The following is a 20,496-nucleotide window of genomic DNA, read 5'->3' as shown; positions in this document are numbered from 1 at the left end:
TATACTGCTTAACATGCTCATTATTTATTTATTTACATTTTCATTCCGATAAATAAGTCACACATATCCTATCCTAAAATTCATGCATCTTTAACTCATTGTGAACCACCTTTTTCAGACCTTTTCAGGATCTTCTATAGACCTTTCCTACCCTCCAACAACAACAACATATATAAATATATATATATATATATAGATATATATAATATAATATATTATATATATAATTATATTAATATATATATATTATTATAATAATATATATATTGTTTTGTAGGCTTACTTCCCGAGAAAGCAAAAAAAGCCGATAATGATACAGACCCAAAAATTACCTATTCTTTCTATTCTTAGTAATCATACGAGCTTATTATTTGACAATCTCGTCAAGTAGCCAAAGGCTACTTGACGAGATTGTCAAATAATAATTGCAATATTATTATTATCGTTTAATTGCAATATTATTATTATCGTTTTTAGTGTGGGAAGCTAAAAATATAAAGGTTGAGATGGAATAAATTAACCAATTATTTACAGTCTTCAACCTTGTATAATTAACGTTTTGATAGCGGTAAGTTGAAGATAAAAAAGTACACAAACAAAAAAGTGACCAATTAATAATTAACTCAGATGTCTATATAATCTGTAGAAAATTCTTGAGTCTTGAGTTATATTTTTCAGTCACAATCATTTTCATAAATTAATATTTTTTTTCAGTACAAAGTACAAAAGGATTCCACAAACACAGCAGTGAAATAAATGATAACAACATAATTCTTTTACATTTCATTGTTTATGCAGGTTTGGTCATTTCCAAGGCGAATAGAAGCAAAAGAAATATAAAATAAATGAGGTTGAAAATTATTAATAGTGTTTTCTTGGATACCTATAGTGTGTTGAGCATTTTTCAGTTGTATTTTTCAGTCACAATCATGTTCATAAACTAATACACACACACCACACCACACACACACACATATATATACATATATAAATATAATATTCATATACATATTTATATATATAATAATAATTATATAAATTTGTTTTTTCTTTTTTCATAGCACCAACGTTGTCACCAAGACAAAAACATAATTATTCCAGTACAAAGTACTAAATAATTATGCAATAAACACAGCAGTGATATGTTATTAGAAAAAAAAACAATTTTTACATTTATTTGCAGCTTTAATAATTTCTAATCATTCAACAAACACCACTAAGATAAATTATAAGAACCATCTTACTAAATTCATTTTATTTTTTTGTGTAGTTTTAATTCTTTCTAAAAAAAAATTTGATCAACATCAAGATACTGAATTATATAAAAAATAATTTAATTATTTGTGCAGTTTAATAAAAACATCAAATAAAAAAAATATTTTATGCAAATGCCACCAACCTACCTTTATTAAGGGGCAAGGCCGTGGGCGTGTCGGGGGTGATGGGCGATGTGGGCTGAAGGGTAGGGGAGAATGGGGGCGAGAGGGGGGCGGCTGCTGAGGTGGGCGTCGTGACTGAGGTCAGGTCATCGGAAAAAGACCTCTGGTGGTGACCTCGCCTTGGGCCTCCTTCCATAGTCCTGAGAGAAGCAATGGAGTGGATCTTGGAGAATACCTTTTCACACTCTTTATTTTTAATTATTTTCCTCCTTTTCTCTCTTTTTATCTTTTCTTTAATTTAGGACAATTTTCTTTTCCTTTGCGTGTATATATATATGGATATTTCCGCTTCTTTTTTTTCCTATTATTTTATTCTTTTAAATTTTCTATCACCTCAATTTTCCTTTCAGAGGTTTTCTATCCCCGAGTTGGTTAGCAAACACGCGCGGACGACACTCCTCAGCGGGGAATTGGAGTCATCATCGATACACATGCATACATATATATATATTTTATGTTGTCGTCGCATTTACAAATGTAATAACCATACGGGACGTATGCCATAAAAGAAAGCGGGTATATCTTGCGGCAAACTAGTCTATCATGTATCGTAAGGCGCAACTAGGAATCCACTAGCTAAACGGCTTTTAACCAGCAATTTATTTTATATATATAACATATATATATTTTGTGGTATATGTATACGTTTAGAATTTGGGTCAATTTTTTTTTTTTACAAATCCAGAAAAATGGGAGGCTTTTCAAAAAACACAAAGATCATGATGCCTATGTCGACGAATTCGACGAAGTCGACGTGACAAGGGCTGGTGGGCCGAGCAGCATCTTCGACGACGACAAGACTGTATAAGCCTCACGTCGATGGAGGGCCCCTCCAAGGTAACATCGTCCAAAATGACCGGGCTAAACCTACTACATCTACGAGTGATGACGATATACTACACTGGCCACGCATGGTCCAGGAACACCGGATCATCCCCTCACTCCCTCTCTCGCTCTCCGACCTCAGAAACAGGAAGCAGCAGCGGCGGCGGCGGGCGTCGGAGGGAGTCGGCGAAGTACGTTCCACTCCGGAGACCACCACGAATTCGACCAGATCCTCTCCGCCGCACCACCTGAGGAGGGGCCCCGAGGCCTTAGAAGGGCTCAGTTGCACACATGGCTCTTCTGCTGGTGCTGGTGCTGGTGGTGGGGGTGGTGGAAGTGGCGTCTCCTGCCGAGGAGGAAGAAGAGGAAGAAGAGGAGGAGGAGCCATGGCGAAGAGGAGACGAAGACAACGACAATAACAAGAACCCAAACGGCCGCCACTGGATGCCAACGAGATCAGATGGCTGCTCCTCAGCATTTAGGATCGATTCCGTGGCACATATACCTATAGGTCTGAGTGCCTCTGTAGGTCTACCTCTCTGCAGGTCTACCTCTTAAGATGGATTTCCTAGCATATATGGGGCTACCTCTCTGCAGGTCTACCTCTTAGGCTCGATTCCGTGGGACATATATAGGTTTACCTCTTAGGATCGATTCCGTAGCACATAGAGGTCCACCTCTCTGTAGGTCTACCTCTTAGGCTCGATTCCGTGGGACATATATAGGTCTACCTCTTGGGCTCAATTCCATAGGACATATATGGGTCTACCTTTCTGTAGGTCTACCTCTAGGCTCGATTCCATAGGACATATAGTAGGTCTACTTCTCTGCAGGTGTACCGCCTCTATGGAAGGTCTACTTCTCCATCGGCGTCAAGGCTACTGAACTTGTAGACGACTTCTGCAGAGCTTGGGATTAGGTACAACGGCGTTCTTCATTAGCGAGCCATTACTGACGAAGAACAAGAAGAAGGAGGAGGAGGAGGAGGAGGAGAAGGCGAAGAAGAAGAAAAAGAAGAACTATAAGAGTAGGTGGAGTAGGGTACTACAGGGCACGCATCCATCAACAAGAACGTCCCTTTCGTGTTGCCTGGCGAGGTGGTGGTGGTGATGGTGACCGTTGCTGTTGCTCCTGCAGCGAGTGGGTTTTTCTACTCGTCAGGGCAACGGAGACGACAGACACCATTCTTTTTCTTCCCCTGCACAGGAGGAGAAAGGCCTCTGTGACCCTATGACAACACGACAAAAGTACCTGCTGCTGAAACCATCTAGCAGCAGTTGGTGGTGAGACCGAAGGCTGAAACGGGTAGGAAGAGGTGGTCGCGTCCACAGGTGGTTGAGAGAGAGTGAGAGAGAGAGAGAGAGAGAGAGAGAGAGAGAGAGAGAGAGTAGGGTGGGGAGGGGAGGGGGACACAGACAGATAGATAGATAGATAGATAGAGAGAGAGAGATGGGGGCAGGTAACAAGAGCAACAAGAGAGACAGAGACAGAGACAGAGAGAGAGTGAGAGACAGAGACAGAGAGAGAGAGAGAGAGTCGGTTCTGGTGCTGCTGCTGCTGCTGCTGGGTCGATAGGCGCGGCAGTGGTGGTGGTGGTGGTGTGATCCAGGCAGGGGTGGTACTTCTATCCCACCCCCTCCCCCGCGTCTGTGACCAACTCTCTCTCTCGCTTCTCAACAATACAGTCTTATCGATCTACGGCTCTCAACTCTGTTTACACCGCTTTCCCAATCGACTTCTCGGCTTCGCACCTGATGAATACAGCCACCGCCGTCGCCGCCGCCGCTTCTCGAGGAGTAGGAGGTGGTGGTGGAGGAGGAGGAGGAGGGAGGAGGTAATTTGATGAATCCAACAGCACAACACACTTCGATTCACGCAAACGGGAAACTGAGAACTTCACAACGACCACTTTTCCGAGTTGCACTAATTTTATTTTTTCTTTCCTCTACTTCTTCTCCTTCAATTTGACACTGTTGCTGCTGTGTCAGACAGACACCATTCAAATGTGCCACATGAACGGATCGTCAATATATATCACTCGGGGATATATAAATATATATTATATATGTATAAATACAATTATTTCTGCAACTACATTCATCTGTATGCATTTGCATACGTTTCAATATAACTGCACGTACTGCATTTCAATAACACTGCATATATAAAGCATATACATTACACATATATATTTATAAATAATAATATTGTATGTATATTGTGTGGGTGGTGTGTCTGTATTTATAACTATATCCCTGTAAGTATTAATGTAATGCGTGTTGTTATGTTTCAAGAAAATAAACACATGTAGGATGTTTAAAATAAACAATCGTAGAATATTACGTAGCATATTACGTAGTTATTCACGTCTGCACTCCTCATCAGTTTATAAAGCTGGCTACCAATAGATGTTAATCCTGACATTTTCCAGCCACAAAGAGAGAGAGAGAGAGAGAGACAGAGAGACAGAGAGAGAGAGAGGCACGCCAAAAAAAAAGTATGCAAAATTAATGTTGTACTCTCTGGAAGCGTTGCCTGCCTATTCATTCAATTTTCATATCTCTTTCTCTCCGATTGTCACTTATTCTTTTATTTTTTTATCCTTAATTTTCCTCGTTTGACTCATTTTATCTCTTTTATGACTTGAATTCCTTTCAGAACATTCGCTGACGCATTGCACAGCGCGGCTGTTAGGAATCTTGACTGCTCACGCCGACTCACAGGTAAAAATGAAGTTCTTACTCTCTCTCTCTCTCTCTCTCTCTCTCTCTCTGTTATTTTTCCCTCTTCCATTCCACCTTCGAAGAGCACAAACACCACTTTCCCCACCCCTACCCCTACCCCTAAAAGAGTCCAAGACTACTCCCGGTCGGGCGCACGAGGCGAAGGGCTGGAACAGCAGCTAGCTAGCTGGAGCCAGCTAGCGGCCCCTCTCTCCTGACGAAGGTCTGACCCAGTCCGGAGAAGGACGACTCACTCCCGCCGCAGTTCATTCCTCGGGGGGGAAGGGAAAGAAAGGGGAGGGGTCGGTTGGGCAGGGGGTATCCGTGTGTATGTGTGGTGTGTGTGTGTCTTCGCGTGGAATGTATTTCCTCGAACGGGAAGCAGCCAGAGAGCGGCAAAACACACTCACTTCGTAAAGGGGCTTTAGTCGCCGTACTGTCCTTCACTTCACTACCGCCTCGGCCCACACACACACCAAAGTGGCGCATGGCAGGCAGGATCTCACTCTCTCTCTCTCTCTTTCTCTCTCTCTCACCTCCTCCTCCTCCTCCGCCTCCTCCCACCACCCCCTACACCCCCATCACTCTACCATACCACCACCATACTTTCCTGTCACATAAAACACGGGATCTTCTTAGATAATCATCCCCTGTGTACCAGATCAGTAAACAATACCTTGACAAATCGACTCTATAGGTCTTGTGGCGTTTGTTTTTTGCTGGCTCTCTCTCTCTCTCTCTCTCTCTCTCTGCCACCCCAACCACCGTCATACCATACCGCCATGTTCTGTTTGTTTTGGGGGATTTTAAACCTGCTCGAGTCTAACCCTTTAGACAAAACGTATGGTGCGTGTGAGTGCTGAGAGTGTGTGTGAGTGCGCCCATTTATACATATCTCTAGACCTAACTACCTGCGTGTAGGGATGTCCGTTATTTAAGCTTGTATGGTTGCTTTCGTAGACGTGCAACAACAATTAGTGTGTGCGTGCAGATATCACGGAAGGCTGGACAGTCTCCCTCATGAGAAATGCACTCGCAAATGCAGTTCTGATACACGTACGGCCATGATCAGTTCAGCAGAGGATAATGTAGGCTGTAGAGTCACCATGTTTATGTATATATATATATATATATATATATATATATATAATATATATATATATATATATATATATATATATATAATGTGTGTATGATTTTTTTATATGTTACTGAATGACTTTCAACTGTATGTATGAATGTATGTATGTATGTATGGTTGTATATATATATATACATATATATCCATATACATGGATTAAGCTACAAATATCCTTTAATATCCAACTGGCTGAGTCACTAAAGACGTCACTGATGTCCTGATTTCTCCTCTGTGCGCTAGTTCGAATCCACAGAGGACGAAATTATTATCAACTAAATAAAATTCCCCATCGGTTAACATATATATGAAAATGTATTAATTCTGAAGTGGGGAGAGTTGGTTATTAAAGGATACTTGTAGATTAATACATAATATATATATATATATATATATATATATATATATATATATATATATATAACCAAAACTTGCCAGAACCCTCCAATCTAAAACAGCCCTATAACCCACACCCAAAAGTATTTACAAAAGTTCTTGTTTCGTAATTAACCTCTAAAGCCTACAACACTTTTCTATTCTCTTTACAGTAATGCGAAGCCAAGTTCTAACATCACGTCACTGGCATATATCAATAACGAAACGTAATACATAAAACATAAAGATGATAATGTCCACCTTTTCTGGCTATCTGGAATCTGGAAGAATTCCCTTTTAAAATAATCAAGACTTTAACTTCCTCGCATACGCCAACATTCTGGAGTTATAGTAGATTCACATCAACCGTGCATTTGACGTCTAGGCCAGTCCCTTACGACGCTCCTGATTGGCTGTTGATAAGCCAATCACAAGGCTGGAATCTCTGTCTCCCTCGAGAGTTCACATAAGCAGGATGTATGTTCCACCTCTCCTGAAAGACGTATGCCTCAGGAGAGATGGAACATACATCCTGCTTGTGTAAACTCTCGAGAGAGACTGAGTGTTTCCAGCCCTGTCATTGGTTTATCAACAGCCAATCAGGAGCGTCGTAATGGACTAGCCTAGACGTCAAATGCACGGTTGATGGGAATCTACTGTTGCACGTGACGTCATCATCCTGATCCATTCAACGTTAGAATATTTTATTTTGGCAAGGCATGGCTTATAGAGTTTTAGGTCAAAGGCCAAGCGGTGCTACCTACGAGGTCACTCAGCGCTTAAACGGGAATTGAGAGTAAAAGGTTTGAGAGGTGTAACAGGAGGAAAACCTCAAAGCAGTTGCGCTATGAATCCTTCTTACCTCCACTATGGTAGAATTAAGACGGATAAAAGAGAATAAGAACGAAGGTACTGTAAAAGGAATGAAAGTAGTTGGAGCTAGGGGCCGAAGGGACGCTGCAAAAGACCTTAAGTAATGCCTACAGTGCACCAAATGAGGAGCACTGACGGCACTACCCTCCTACGGGGACATACGTTATATCAACCGTACTGGACACCACACCTATTTCTACTTTCGATTCGGGGTCCTGTCATTTCTGTCACCCAAATCTAACTAATCCTCTTTTCTGCGTATTTGACATCCATGATATATTGATATATCCAACCTACTGGACTTAAATGGGGCTTTCCAGGTGACCAGAACTCGGGTACTCCGACTCTAAGGTCATATGTGTGCCTACACTGGTGAGGAAGGCTACCTGTTTCCAAGACAAGCAAAAGGTGAGTTTTGTGGTACCTAAGGACCCAAATTTATGCTCTTAACCACTAATCAGTCTGAGTCATCTACTAGAGATGAAATCACACTGAATAAGGCATTTAAATACTCCGTAGGTCCTGTGACGTTACTAGATTTCATGAGATGACTCCTAATAGTGTCCGCTTGCGAGGTATGACTATAAATTGTAATTAGTATCTAACACATTAAAGACCAAAAGTAAACTTAGAGTCTCTCTCTCTCTCTCTCTCTCTCTCTCTCTCTCTCTCTCTCATATACCTGCTGTGACCCACAACAGTCAAAACAAGTAACTAAATCCACTTCTCAGTTATATAGAACGATGTTCAACTAGTTGGCAAGCTGAGAAGGCTACCATATGAGAGAGAGAGAGAGAAGAGAGAGAGAGAGAGAGAGAGAGAGAGAGATCTACATGGTGCTTTTCAGAGCAGGGGTCAAACAGGCGAGGTATAGCCTCCTTCCCTTCAAGATCTTTGCCAAATTCAAAATTCGAAGCCATCAGAATCCAGGGCACGTTTAGCGAATGCAACGCCAAAGTATCCCGGAAAACAAACCATCAAACCTTGGGGATCCCAGACGCCGTCCATTCCAGACTTCCAGCATAAAGAGTGCGGAACTGGGACTGGAATGTCAAATTGACGCCACATGCCCAGCGCTGGGACCTATGTGGTCATTAAAAGAGGTTTTAATAGTCGTAGCTGCATTATGAAAACAACTTTTAGAGATGACGGAAAGTAAGATGGAAGAAAAAGAATATGAAAGGATGTACAGTAAAAGGAATAAATAGGGGTTACAGCTAACGGCCGAGGGGGGCACTGCAAACAACCCTTAAGTAATGCCTACAGTGCACAGCGTGAGGTGTACTGACGGAACTCCCCAACTGCGGGGAATCTAGACTAAATACTGTTGAAAGGTTTGTGGTATATAACTCTTCAAGGTCATGACAACATTCTAATATTTAAAATGTAAAAACACTAAACTTTAGTACTGAGTTAGTGGTTTTCTATCTCTGAATTTAAAAAAAAATACCGTGACTCGAGATATGAATCTAGGCAAGTTTTTTTCTAGAATATTAAAATATAAATAGTAAAAAATACTTTGATTCTAGGATATGACAAAAGACAAATGAAGTTAAAATATTGGTTTCACAAAAAAAAACACATACGAAGCAGCAACATAAAGAAGATTGCTATCACTGAACCAACCCCTTCCCCACCCCAACCCACGCCCAAAAAAAAACCCTCTATAGAAGCAAAACTACACAAGCATGAAGGTTTTTCCTTCAAAAATAAATAAATAAATAAAATTCCATTTACGTTACCGTAACGCTACATACAAAAATAACAACCAAGTCTGTATCTTTGCTTCAAGTGATAAGTTAAGTCTTAAGCTCGAAGTACTACAAACACACGTATGTACCCTATGATGACAGGCCACCAACGGGCAGTGGATGAAAGTTTCATAGGACCGCGGCTCATACTCATAAACTCATGGAAAGTCTTCAAAACTGGTCAAGCAACAATACAACGCTATATTTTGATTTAGGACAATCATAACATCTATAATATAATCATCATGACCTCTGCGGGCACCTTTTATGTTTAGTTTTAATGCGAATTTGTTTTTACCATACATAAATAAACTTTGATTAAATAATATATATATATTAGTATATATATTATAATATATATATAATATACATATACCTAACATATCATAATTGACACTATTCCAAATTATGTAGTACATGTATATATATATATATATATTGTAATGATCTCGTTATTAGAGACCAGCAGGTTCAAAATAAAAACAAGAAATTGGGCTGGAATGACTGACGGAAGGCAAGACAAATCAAGGAGGACTGAACAAACCACAAAATAACCTTAATAATAATTTATTTACAGGTTAAGTTACATTATTTACAAGTGAGAGCAGGTCCATTATCAAAATGAGTAGATAATCAGAACCATTCATAAGCCAGAAATATGTGAACATTACACTAAAATAAAGCCATACACTTGCTCGACACCACAATAAATATAATGATGCGCATAAATAACATCACTATCAGAGCCATGTACTTGCTAGACACCAGTGATTAAAGATTGCAATAAGAATAGGCAATCACACTAACAGCATAAAAAAATAATACTAACAAAATTAAATACCGATCACATAACACCCAAGCAGCAAAATAATCAAAGGGACAAATTCACATGATTTGTCGAAGACACAGAAACGAATGAGTCCTCATTCCTCCTGCAGAAGTCACAAATGACTTCCAGCTGCTCCAGTACTGCCATGCTGCTGTTGCCTTCTCAGGCGAGGTTTTCCAGAACCTCTCAGTCAATTCGCCATCCAAAACCTGTCTGCAGCTGTCACTCACACCACGACAAAAGTAGCCTTGCTACCACGACGATAAACACTGGCGAGTAAGGGTAACATTGCAACCATTGTAATGGTTGCTTAAAACAAATAACGACTAATCGTTACAATATATATATATATATATATATAAATATATTATATATATATATATATAGATATATATATATATATATACTACGTATATACATACTATATATATATATATATATATCATAAATATTAATATATATATATATATATATATATATATAAATTTTTAAATATACCTATATATATATATATATATATTTTAAACTATATATTATATAAATTACCTATTATATTATATATATAACCTTATTTATTTATATAAAAATATCATAATATGTTAACTGACCCATGGCAGTTATATACATAGCTGATTTCGACACCTTTGGAGGAGGGTTCCAGAGACTAGCAACATCGTTTGTAAAGGTACTTACTTGATAGGTAACCTAAAGATTCTTACCTGCTAACGGAGGCTCCTGACTTGACGGACTACTCTTGCCTCTTTAGTCTGGCTCTCCTTATTGGGAGCCTCCAGCTAAGGGGATTGGACCTGTGGCAGCTGATTGAAGCTTCAACAAAGGTGGTTTGTCGACGTGGGACGTTGACCTCTTATGCCGACCCAAAACCAACCTATGCCCTTGACAATGGGCTAAAAACAGGCAAAGACCACCTAACCATTCCAATCCTTTTGCATACAAGAGATTGTAAAAGACACACATACTACAACCCCTAGACCTGTTGAAGGTTTCTTTCCCCTAACCTTCAACAGACAACCATAAAAATAACATCAAGGGTCTAACATGGTGGGATTAGAGGTTATCAATCTCCTTCACCCCAACCCCGACCGGCCATGTGGGCCTACGAACGGTCCAAGGGTTTTTTCCTGCAGGTCTTCATATACCGTTTTCTTTATTTGTTTCAGGTACAAAAAGAAGAAAATACGGAGCTGCTCCTCTGCCTCCGTCCAGTATGTCTGAGGTCTAAAATGGCTTTCAGGGACTGATTCTTTTTCTAAACCGCCATTGACGTTCCGAAGACCTAGCTCGCACTTCATGGGCCTTTAACACTTTAAGGCCTTGTAAAGCGTTTTCCATTGCCACGCCGTGTGAAGCTTGCTTGAAATCAACACTTCCTAATAAAGAAGGTCTAAAGCGTTCATTTGACATAGGCCTTTTTTGGGGATCCTTTTAAACGGAACACCATAAGTTGTCAAAGTCCATCGAACGTCCCGGTTGTACCTGTGCAGATAACACTGTAATGCTCTTACCGGACAAAGAGTCCTTTCACGTTCCTGACCTGCAAAATCTCCAAGGCTGGGAATCGTAAAAGACCTAGGCCAAGGATTGGAAGGAGTTTCATTCTTGGCTAGAACCTAAAGTGGTTGAACAAACCGCTTTAGATCTACTAATTCCTACTCTTTGTCCATAGCTTTGAATCTCGCTTACTCTCCTTGCAGTAGCGAGAGCGACTAGAAAAAGTGTCTTCCTGGTTAAATTCCTGAACGAGCTCTCCTGGATCGGCTCAAACTTGTCAGACATTAAAAACCTTAGTACTACGTCCAGATTCCTCCTGGTAGTTGTTCAGTCTTTTTGTTTCGTAGTATCAAAAGATCTAATTAAGTCGTGAAGATCTTGATTCCTATACAAGTCCAGTCCTCTATGTCTAAAGACTGACGCCAGCATGCTCCTGTATCCCTTAATTGTAGTAGTGGCTAGACCTACTTTAAGTTTTAAGTGAAGAAGGAAGTCTGCGATCTGGCTCACAGATGTGTTGGACGAGGACACCTTCTTCTCCTTACACCAGTTTCTAAATATCTCCCACTTTCGACTGGTAGACGTTGATGGTCGAAGCCCTTCTTGATCTGGCGATAGCTTTAGCTGCCTCTCGCGAAAAGCCCTCTAGCTCTAAGGAGCTTTTCGACAGTCGAAAGGCAGTTAGCTGAAGAGCGTGGGTATTCCTGTGATACCGTTTGAAGTGTGGCTGTCTGAGCAGATCTGGAAGCAACGGAAGGGTTCTTGGCAACTTCCACTAGCCACTGCAACATCTCTGCGAACCAGTCTCGCGTCGGCCAGTACGGGGCTATCAGGGTCATTCTGCTTCCTTCGGACTGCGCGAACTTCTTTAATACTTTGTGTATCACTTTGAATGGGAGGAAGGCGTACAGATCCAGTCCTTCCCCAGTTCATGAGGAACGCGTCTACTGCTACCGCTTGTGGATCCGGCACCGTGAGCAGAACGTCTGCATCCTCCTTGTCTTGTGGTTGCAAACAAGTCTATGGAAGGTTGCCCCCATAACCTCCATAGTAATTCGCATACCTCTAACTTGAGAGTCCATTCTGTTGGCAGGAAGGACCTGATTTTCTCCGGCTCAAGAGGTCCGCTCTGACATTTAATTCCCCTTGTACAAATCTCGTTTGGAGGACGATATTTCTGTCCTTTGCCCATAGCAACAGATTCTTGGCTGTCTCGTTCAGAGAAAACGAGTGGGTGCCTCCTTGTTTCCTGACATACGCTAGAGCAGTCACGTTGTCCATGCTTATTTCCACTACTTTGCCTGCCACACATTCCTCGAATGCCTGAAGAGCTAGAAAAGCTGCCATCAGCTCTTTCTTGTTGATATGCCAATTTTTTCTTTCGGTTTCGCTCCATCTTCCCGAAATTTCCCTGTTCCCCAGAGTCGCTCCCCAGCCTAGGTCTGATGCGTCTGAGAACAGTATTAGCTTTGGTGGTTTCAATTGTTGAAGTGAAACTCCTTCTCCCAGCTTCGCTGGATCCAGCCACCAAATCAAGTCTTTCTTGACCTCTGCTGAAATTGGGAAGGTGTCTGAAAGCCTTTGTTCCTTCCTTTTCCAATTTCTGTTGAGGTAAAATTGTAGAGGTCTGAGATGCAGTCTTCCCAGTGAGACGAACTGTTCGAGTCGAGGGAAATGGTCCCCCAAAAGACTCATCCATTCCCTCGCCGAACATTGTTGTCTCCCCAGGAATTCCTGCACCCGATTCAGGCATCGGTCTTGTCTCTCCTGGGAGGGAGAAGAACCCAAAATCCTGAGAGTTCATCAGAACTCCTAAATAAATGATCGAGCGAGAGGGCTCCAGGTGAGACTTTTCCAGGTTCACCACTAGCCCTAGTTCCCGTACTAGTTTCAGGTTATTTTTTCATATCCTCCAGACACTGTTTCTTGGAGTTGGCCCTGAGAAGCCAATCGTCCAGATAAAGAGAAATGCGAGGATCCCCCCTTCGTGTAGCCATTTGGCTACATTCGCCATAATAGCTGTGAATATTTGTGGCGCTGTTGCTGAGCCCGAAGCAAAGAGCCCTGAACTGGAATACTCTTACCTTCGAATAAGAACCTGAGGTACTTCCGAGAGCTGGTGGATGGGGACATGAAAATAAGCGTCCTGTAAGTCTAATGAGACCATCCAATCTCCCGGTCTCAACGCCGATAGCACTGATTGCGTTGTTTCCATCGTGAATTTCGTCTTCACGACGAAGGCGTTTAGAGCACTGACGTCCAGACGGGTCTCCATCCTCCCGAGCTCTTGGGTACCAAAAACAGTCGATTGTAGAACCCCGGATTCTCTTGGGGTGAAACAGGTTCTAATCGCCTTTTTTAAGAGCATAAGCTCTACTTGTTCTTTTAAACGCGAAATCTCTTGCTGCTGTCCTTGTAATTCGCTGTTAAGTCGAGGGGTCTAAAACTATGGGAGGTTTGGCGTAAAAAGGGATCTTGTAGCCCTCCCTAGTATCTGAAGGGTCCCAGTTGTCCGCCCCTCTCTCTCTCCAGGCTTCCCAAAACAAAGAAAGACCTGGCTCCTATTTGTGTCTGAAGGACTGTCTGATCATGGCCTCCTTTTGGAGGAAGCTTGCCACCTTTTCTGGAGGGCTTTCTAGAAGTTCCCGACGTCCCTCGGGGCTGTTTTCCTCGAAAAAACTGTTTGTGTTGTTTTCTGTCCTCTCTCGCTCTCCTCTTGGTCGCAAACGAAGAAAGGCAAAACCCCACTGGCTGCCTTCGATATTAGGTCCTGTGTGGTCTTCTGAGTCATGAAGTGGCAATATCTCTAATAATCTCCTGTGGAAAAAGAAAAAAAATTTCGCAAAGGGGGCAAACAAAAGCTCTGCTCTTTGTACCTGTGTGACCCCTTTAGCTGTAAGGAGCAGAGAAGGGACCTTTTCTTCACGATTCCTGCCGTGAAAATCGCTGCCACTTTCATTAGTTCCGTCACGTAACGCCTTGTCCATACAAGACATCACACTCAGAAGGTTAGAAATGTCCGTTGAATCCTTCTCTTCCACTTTCTTGGCAAGAGCACTCAGAGACCAGTCTAGAAAGTTCAGGACCTCAACACTCTCAAACACGCCCTTCAGTAAATGATCGAACTCTTGCATCGACCACATCACCTTCGCTGCTGATAAGCGTGTCTACGATTGGCATCGACGATACTGGAGAAGTCTGCCTGAGAGGAGGCAGGTACTCCCAGGCCCAGAACTTCCCCAGTCTCGTACCAAACGCTGGATTTCGAAGCCAATCTTGCAGGAGGAAAAACGAAAGCAGTTTTGCCTCGCTCCTTTTTCTCTTTCATCCAGTCGTTCATCTTCGCAAGCGCTTTCTTGGCCGAAATGGAAAGAACCATCTTAGTAAAGGCAGTCTTATTCTGGGTTCTTCCACAAAGGAACTGAGACAGGGGAGAACGAGGTGCTGCGGGCTTGAAATCCGTTTCAAAAAGCTCTTGAAACAGAAGCATAAGTGTCTTATAGTCGGAAGGAGGGGAACTTGTTCTTTCGTCTCCTCTTCCGAAACTACCTCCAACATCTCCGAAGGTCTCTCTCTGTCTCGTTCCGCATCGGATGATGTATTTAAAGCCAAAGCCGGAGCGTCATTGGTCTCGATGCGTTCCTTGGCACCAGAAACCGCCGAGGCGTCATGCTTACGAGCGTCGGCGTCACGTCCTTCTCTCTCACGCGCGCTGGCGTCACGCTCTTTGCTCTTACGAGCGTTGGCGTCACGCTCTTTGCTCTTACGCGCGCTGGCGTCACGCTCGGAAGCGTCATGTCCGAGTAAATCGGAAGTGTCCTGGTTGTCTGTGTTCTTGGCGTTGACGCTTCGCGAAGTCTTCATCACCTCCCTGGGGGCTCGTGTCAGAACTGACGCTTGGGTTCTTGCAGCTTTTCCATAAGTACAGACAGCTGCTGTTGCATATCTTGCAGCATATTCTTGGCTTTCATTGTCTCTCGAGGGAGAGGGTAACTCGTCAGGTTCGCACACGAACCGCAGCCAGAGGAGTCGATCCTTCTAAGGCTTCCTGAGGACGCTTGGTAGGAAGCTTCCTAGGTAAAAAATCCTCCCAAGTAGCAGGAGGAAGAGGAGCGTGCATCGAAAGCGCTGTCTTGCTCTGTTTAGCTGGCGAGGCTTCCGATGACGAAAACTTCTCCGGAGAACTCCGAGTGACTGCAGCCTGGCAGTTGCTCATCTGATGAGACCTCACAAACACGAGGTAATTTCCTCTTGAGAGGACGAGAGGAAGTAGAGTGTCGCCATCCTCGACGCGGGGAGACGTCATCGGATGACGAACCAAACCAAACACACTCGACGCGCCTTTTTCTACGGCTGTCTGAAGCAACCTTGGAAGCGTCAGCAGGTTTGTTTGAGGGCAACGCCCGACCGGATACTAGAGCCTCTCGCCTCCCTTAGACTTTCGACTTTACGTCTCCCATGGGTCCTGGGAGCTTGTAAGAGGTCTGGGTCTGAGCGCGACAGGACCGAGTCGGACGCACCCTCCCTCCACTAACACTGTCACTAACACTAAACTTGTCACTTACACTGACTTTAGCACCTCACTTAAAGCACTTACGACAGTCCAAGTGCGATTGCCCTGCTCAGTAAGAGAGGCAATCTGTTTGTCCCATTTTTTTCAAGCACCGCTTGAATACCTGCAAAGGTTGAGTCCTTCGCCCCCGACTCGGAGACAGGTTATTCGGGAGCTGATACTTCTACTAAATTACGCTCAGAAGGAGCAGGGGAGGAACTATGGGATTATCTACCACTTCCTGATTCGTTGATGAACGGGAAAGGGAACTCTTAGTTCTTCTATTCTATCTCTCTCGAGCTTACGGACATACTTGTCCAACTCCTTCCACTCCTTATCATCCAAAATCAAGCACTCATCACATCTATTCTCAAAAGTGCAAATTCTAAATTCTACCCCTACAATTCACACAAAGTGTGTGGGTATCAAGAGAAGCTTTGGGAATTCTACCCTACACCCCCCTTTACAGCAGACTCTATACACAACTCCCGAGTCCGACATTGTTAATTGAGTAATCAAAAACAAATCCAAAATCAATCCAAGTCAACAACAGCGAAAGCCAATAAAATACTTCACCCAACGATGAAATACTCTAGCGAGTACGAAAACCTATCGAGGAGCCCACAACAACGAAGTTGCCGGCTTGGGCGACAGAAAAAAATATGGGGGTTTCCAGGTAACTATCTAGAGGGCGTACAGGTAACGATCACCTGACCGATGGTCGGCCGATTGCCGCGAGTTTTCGAAAAGTCTGGTCGTGACGTCACGACGTCAGAGAATATAGCTTATGTATATAACTGCCAGGTCAGTTACATATTTAAAAATACTATATTATATATATATATATATATATATATACATATATATATGTCGATTATAATTACATTACTATACCGACTCTCTCGAGCTGTAATCACACATAACCACCATTACGAAATGACACAATTACGTGACTCATATTAACACCACATTTAGTCATTTACCATAATGGAAAACATATTCTAAATGTGATCCCGACTTTTAGGCAAATTATATGTAAACAAAAGAGTTCTAGTAAATTATTAAAAAAATATTTATCAAGCAAGTTTACATACATAAAAAATACCTTTAAGGAACTATAAAAATGCTTTTGCTTTTAAGGAAATTATTTAAAAAAGAATTCCCAATTATATATATAAAAAAGCTTTCATGAATTATATATATAAACAAAAAAAAACTTTCATGAATTATACATATAAAAAAAACTTTCAGGCAAATTATTAAAAAAAAAACTTTCAAGCAAATTATTTTTTAGAAATAAAAAATAAAAATTCCCGCCAAATAACAAAATCTTAAGGAAATATAAACAAAGTTTCCAGGCAGACAAAAAATCAAATTACAAAAATCATAGAATTAATTATAAAAACACACACACACACACACACACACACACACACACACACACACATATATATATAGTATATATATATATATATATATATATATATATATTATATATATATAAATTTCATTACTCTGATATTGCCATATAGCATGGTCTAGAGTTTATCCCAAAAACAAATCAATTAAGTTACTAAAAAATTTCTTACTTATCAATAAAGTTAGGTGGATTAAGTTGAATTTAAAAACTGCAAGATCCTTTTTTTCCTTACTAGTTTTTTTTTTTTTTTGTTTTTTTTTTTTTTTTTACTTTATTTTAAGTTACATTATTTTTCCGGTTTGCACGTCACAAACAATATCTTCAAACAATAAAGGGGATGAGAACAAGACATGGAGAGAGAGAGAGAGAGAGAGAGAGAGCAGATATTAACAGGAATTATCCAGGGCAGGTTGCCACTTGCTCTTTTTTTTAATCATTAACCGTATGTGCTCCCACCCCAAAAAGCAACTACGAATGGCCATATCCGCCCAATGCCATCTACTTACGACTGGGGGGTGGGGGGGGAGGGTGGGGGGGGGGGGGGGTGAGGTCATCCCGGCAAAACGGAATGGGAGGAGCAGGCATAAAGTGTCATATTCTATTATTTACGAAGGAGGAATGGAGAGAAGGCTCAGCTGCCGAATGCAGTATACGTTAAGGCACTTGTGCGCATTGCTGGTCCTAAATACGAATTTATACAGGGTTATTTTTTTTTTAAAGTTAGAATAAACATTCCGTGCGCTATTAACATCATCATCATCATCATCATCATCATCATCATCATCATCATCATAATAATAATAATAATAATAATAATAATAATAATAATATTAATAATAAATAATAATAATAATAATAATAATAACTAAAATAATAATATGTGGCGGCGTGGAGGAGTGGGTTAGGTCGTCAATAGACTTAAGTCAAGTTAAGCAACATTGGGGCTGGTCAGTCGTTGGATGGGTGACCGCTCTCCTCGGCGTTGATTCCTTGGGAAAGGATCTTTACCATAATTTCCTCAGTCTACTCAGCTGTAAATGAGTACCTATCCCTGATGGGGTAGGGTCCAGCTATGGGTTAAATACCAAAACTCAGCAATGATGGAAAGAAATGAAGGAATAAACGACAACGACGTAAATGGAACCTCTGGCAACAGAGGAGCTTCGTCCGGCAACCAGGTATTCAACCCAATTGTAGGGGAAGACGGTCAGGTACTTGGAGGTCGTCATCCAGCAACTGATCACCACAACGAGAGTAATCAACAGCCTGAGATTGGAGCTACAAGGGCAAAAAGGAAAAATGGACAAGAGAAAGAAAATAAGGAAATATGGAGATGCTACATCTCAAAAAGCAACCCGAACGAGGAGTAGAGGATAGAAGAAGATTGGTCAACATCTGGATGAGAGGAATAACACCCCCCAAACAGAGCAGAGGCTGGCAGACCAAGTAAGGAACATGAAGAAAAAGAACTGCTCTCCCCAACAGAAAGAGAAGAACTGGAAAGGGAAATGTCACACGATAACGAATTACACGAAGACGAACTGAGAGACGATGCCACAGAAGACGACAGGGAGGATGAGGTATCAAACAACGACACACGAAGAAACACCGGCGAAGTAACAGAGATGACGGAATGGGTAGAAAAGATTAGACAATGGATGGAGCCAGATACAGAGAGAACAAAGATCCCCTCCATGAAAGCCTACAACACCAAGAAATTAAGGGAGAAAACAAGTTAGTCAATGAAATAATGGGCATAATACACACCACCAGTAAATCACAGAAACAATAACTTGACATATGCAGGAGCAAGATTAGTAGCAGAAACTGATGTGATTCCAACACCACCAGCACAACCAACCCAACATAAACCAAAACGCAACCTCCTTGGAAAAGGCGCCTGGAAAAGCAAATCATGGTGATGAGATCTGACTTGAGTAAACTGAAAGAGATGGCAGAAAAAAGGCATAAGCTAAGAAGCAAGAAAACAAGGGACAAGGAAGGAACTCAACGAGAAATACAAAGTACAAGAGAGGGGACTAAACAACACAATAGAAGATGTTTAAAACACAGGCTTAAGGCCAAAGCACATAAGATCCAACGGTACAACGCAACAGGAATTAAGGGATACCAACAGAACCAAACTATTCGGAACCAACCAGAAAAGACTATACAGCCAACTAAGAGGGGAAGACAACCACCCAGAATTTCTGAGCCGAACCAAGAAATAGACTCTGGGAAAACATGGAGCAATCCGGTATCACACAACAAACATTGCAACATGGCTCAAGGAAGAAGAAACATGGGAGAATAAACAAAGATTCACAGAGATCACGACAGATACAATCAGACACCAACTAAAAGAAATGCCCAACTGGAAAGCCCCAGGTCCGATGAAGTCCATGATAACTGGCTCAAAAACTTCAAGGCCCTACCACGAATAGCAGGACAACTCCAGCATTGTATCTCAAATCACCAAGCACCCAAATGGATGACCACAGGAAGAACATCCTTAGTACAAAAAGACAAGATTAAGGGAAATATAGCCAGTAACTACAGGCCTATCACCTGCCTACCAATAATGTGGAAGTTACTAACAGGTATCATCAGTGAAAGGCTATATAACTACCTAGAGGAGACAAACACCATCCCCCACCAACAGAAAGGCTGCAGAAGGAAGTGTAGGGGCACGAAAGACCAGCTCCTGATAGACAAAATGGTAATGAAGAACAGAAGGAGAAGGAAAACCAACCTAAGCATGGCATGGATAGACTATAAGAAAGCCTTCGACATGATACCACACACATGGCTAATAGAATACCTGAAAATACAATGCGCAACTGGAATACAATACTTACAAGCTCTGGAATAAGACTAGCAGAAGTTAATATCAGGAGAGGGATCTTCCAGGGCGACTCACTGTCCCCACTACTCTTCGTAGTAGCCATGATTCCATGACAAAAGTAACTACGAAGATGGATGCCGGGGGTACCAACTCAAGAAAGAGGCAACAGAATCAACCATCTGATGTTCATGGACGACATCAAGCTGTATGGTAG

At 41.8% G+C, this 20,496-nt stretch overlaps 1 protein-coding gene across 50 annotated transcripts in view; it reads right to left on the bottom strand.

Moving 5' to 3' along the window:
- LOC135216414 (muscle calcium channel subunit alpha-1-like) overlaps positions 1-20,496 on the bottom strand; it is an 821,008-nt gene that overhangs the window by 341,707 nt on the left and 458,805 nt on the right. For 13 of the 50 annotated variants that reach the window (XR_010314881.1, XM_064251725.1, XM_064251710.1 and 10 more), the window contains exons 1-2: positions 5,398-5,442; positions 1,404-4,420 (exon numbers count right to left, since the gene is read on the bottom strand). The exons of 13 other annotated variants lie outside the window; for them this stretch is intronic. Coding sequence is in view for 34 of the 37 variants with exons in the window: in XM_064251725.1 (XP_064107795.1) it covers positions 1,404-1,575 (172 nt within the window). In the remaining 3 variants the exon portion in view is untranslated. Of the gene's footprint in view, positions 1-1,403; positions 4,421-5,397; positions 5,445-20,496 lie in introns of those variants that run through there. 24 more of the 50 variants (XM_064251712.1, XM_064251726.1, XM_064251713.1 and 21 more) reach the window with 5 other exon arrangements.

This window comes from Macrobrachium nipponense, chromosome 6 (genome assembly GCF_015104395.2).
Source record: "Macrobrachium nipponense isolate FS-2020 chromosome 6, ASM1510439v2, whole genome shotgun sequence".
NCBI lineage: Eukaryota > Metazoa > Arthropoda > Malacostraca > Decapoda > Palaemonidae > Macrobrachium > Macrobrachium nipponense.
The sequence above is the reverse complement of the archived record's forward strand: the minus strand, read 5'-3'. Positions and strand labels throughout refer to the sequence as shown.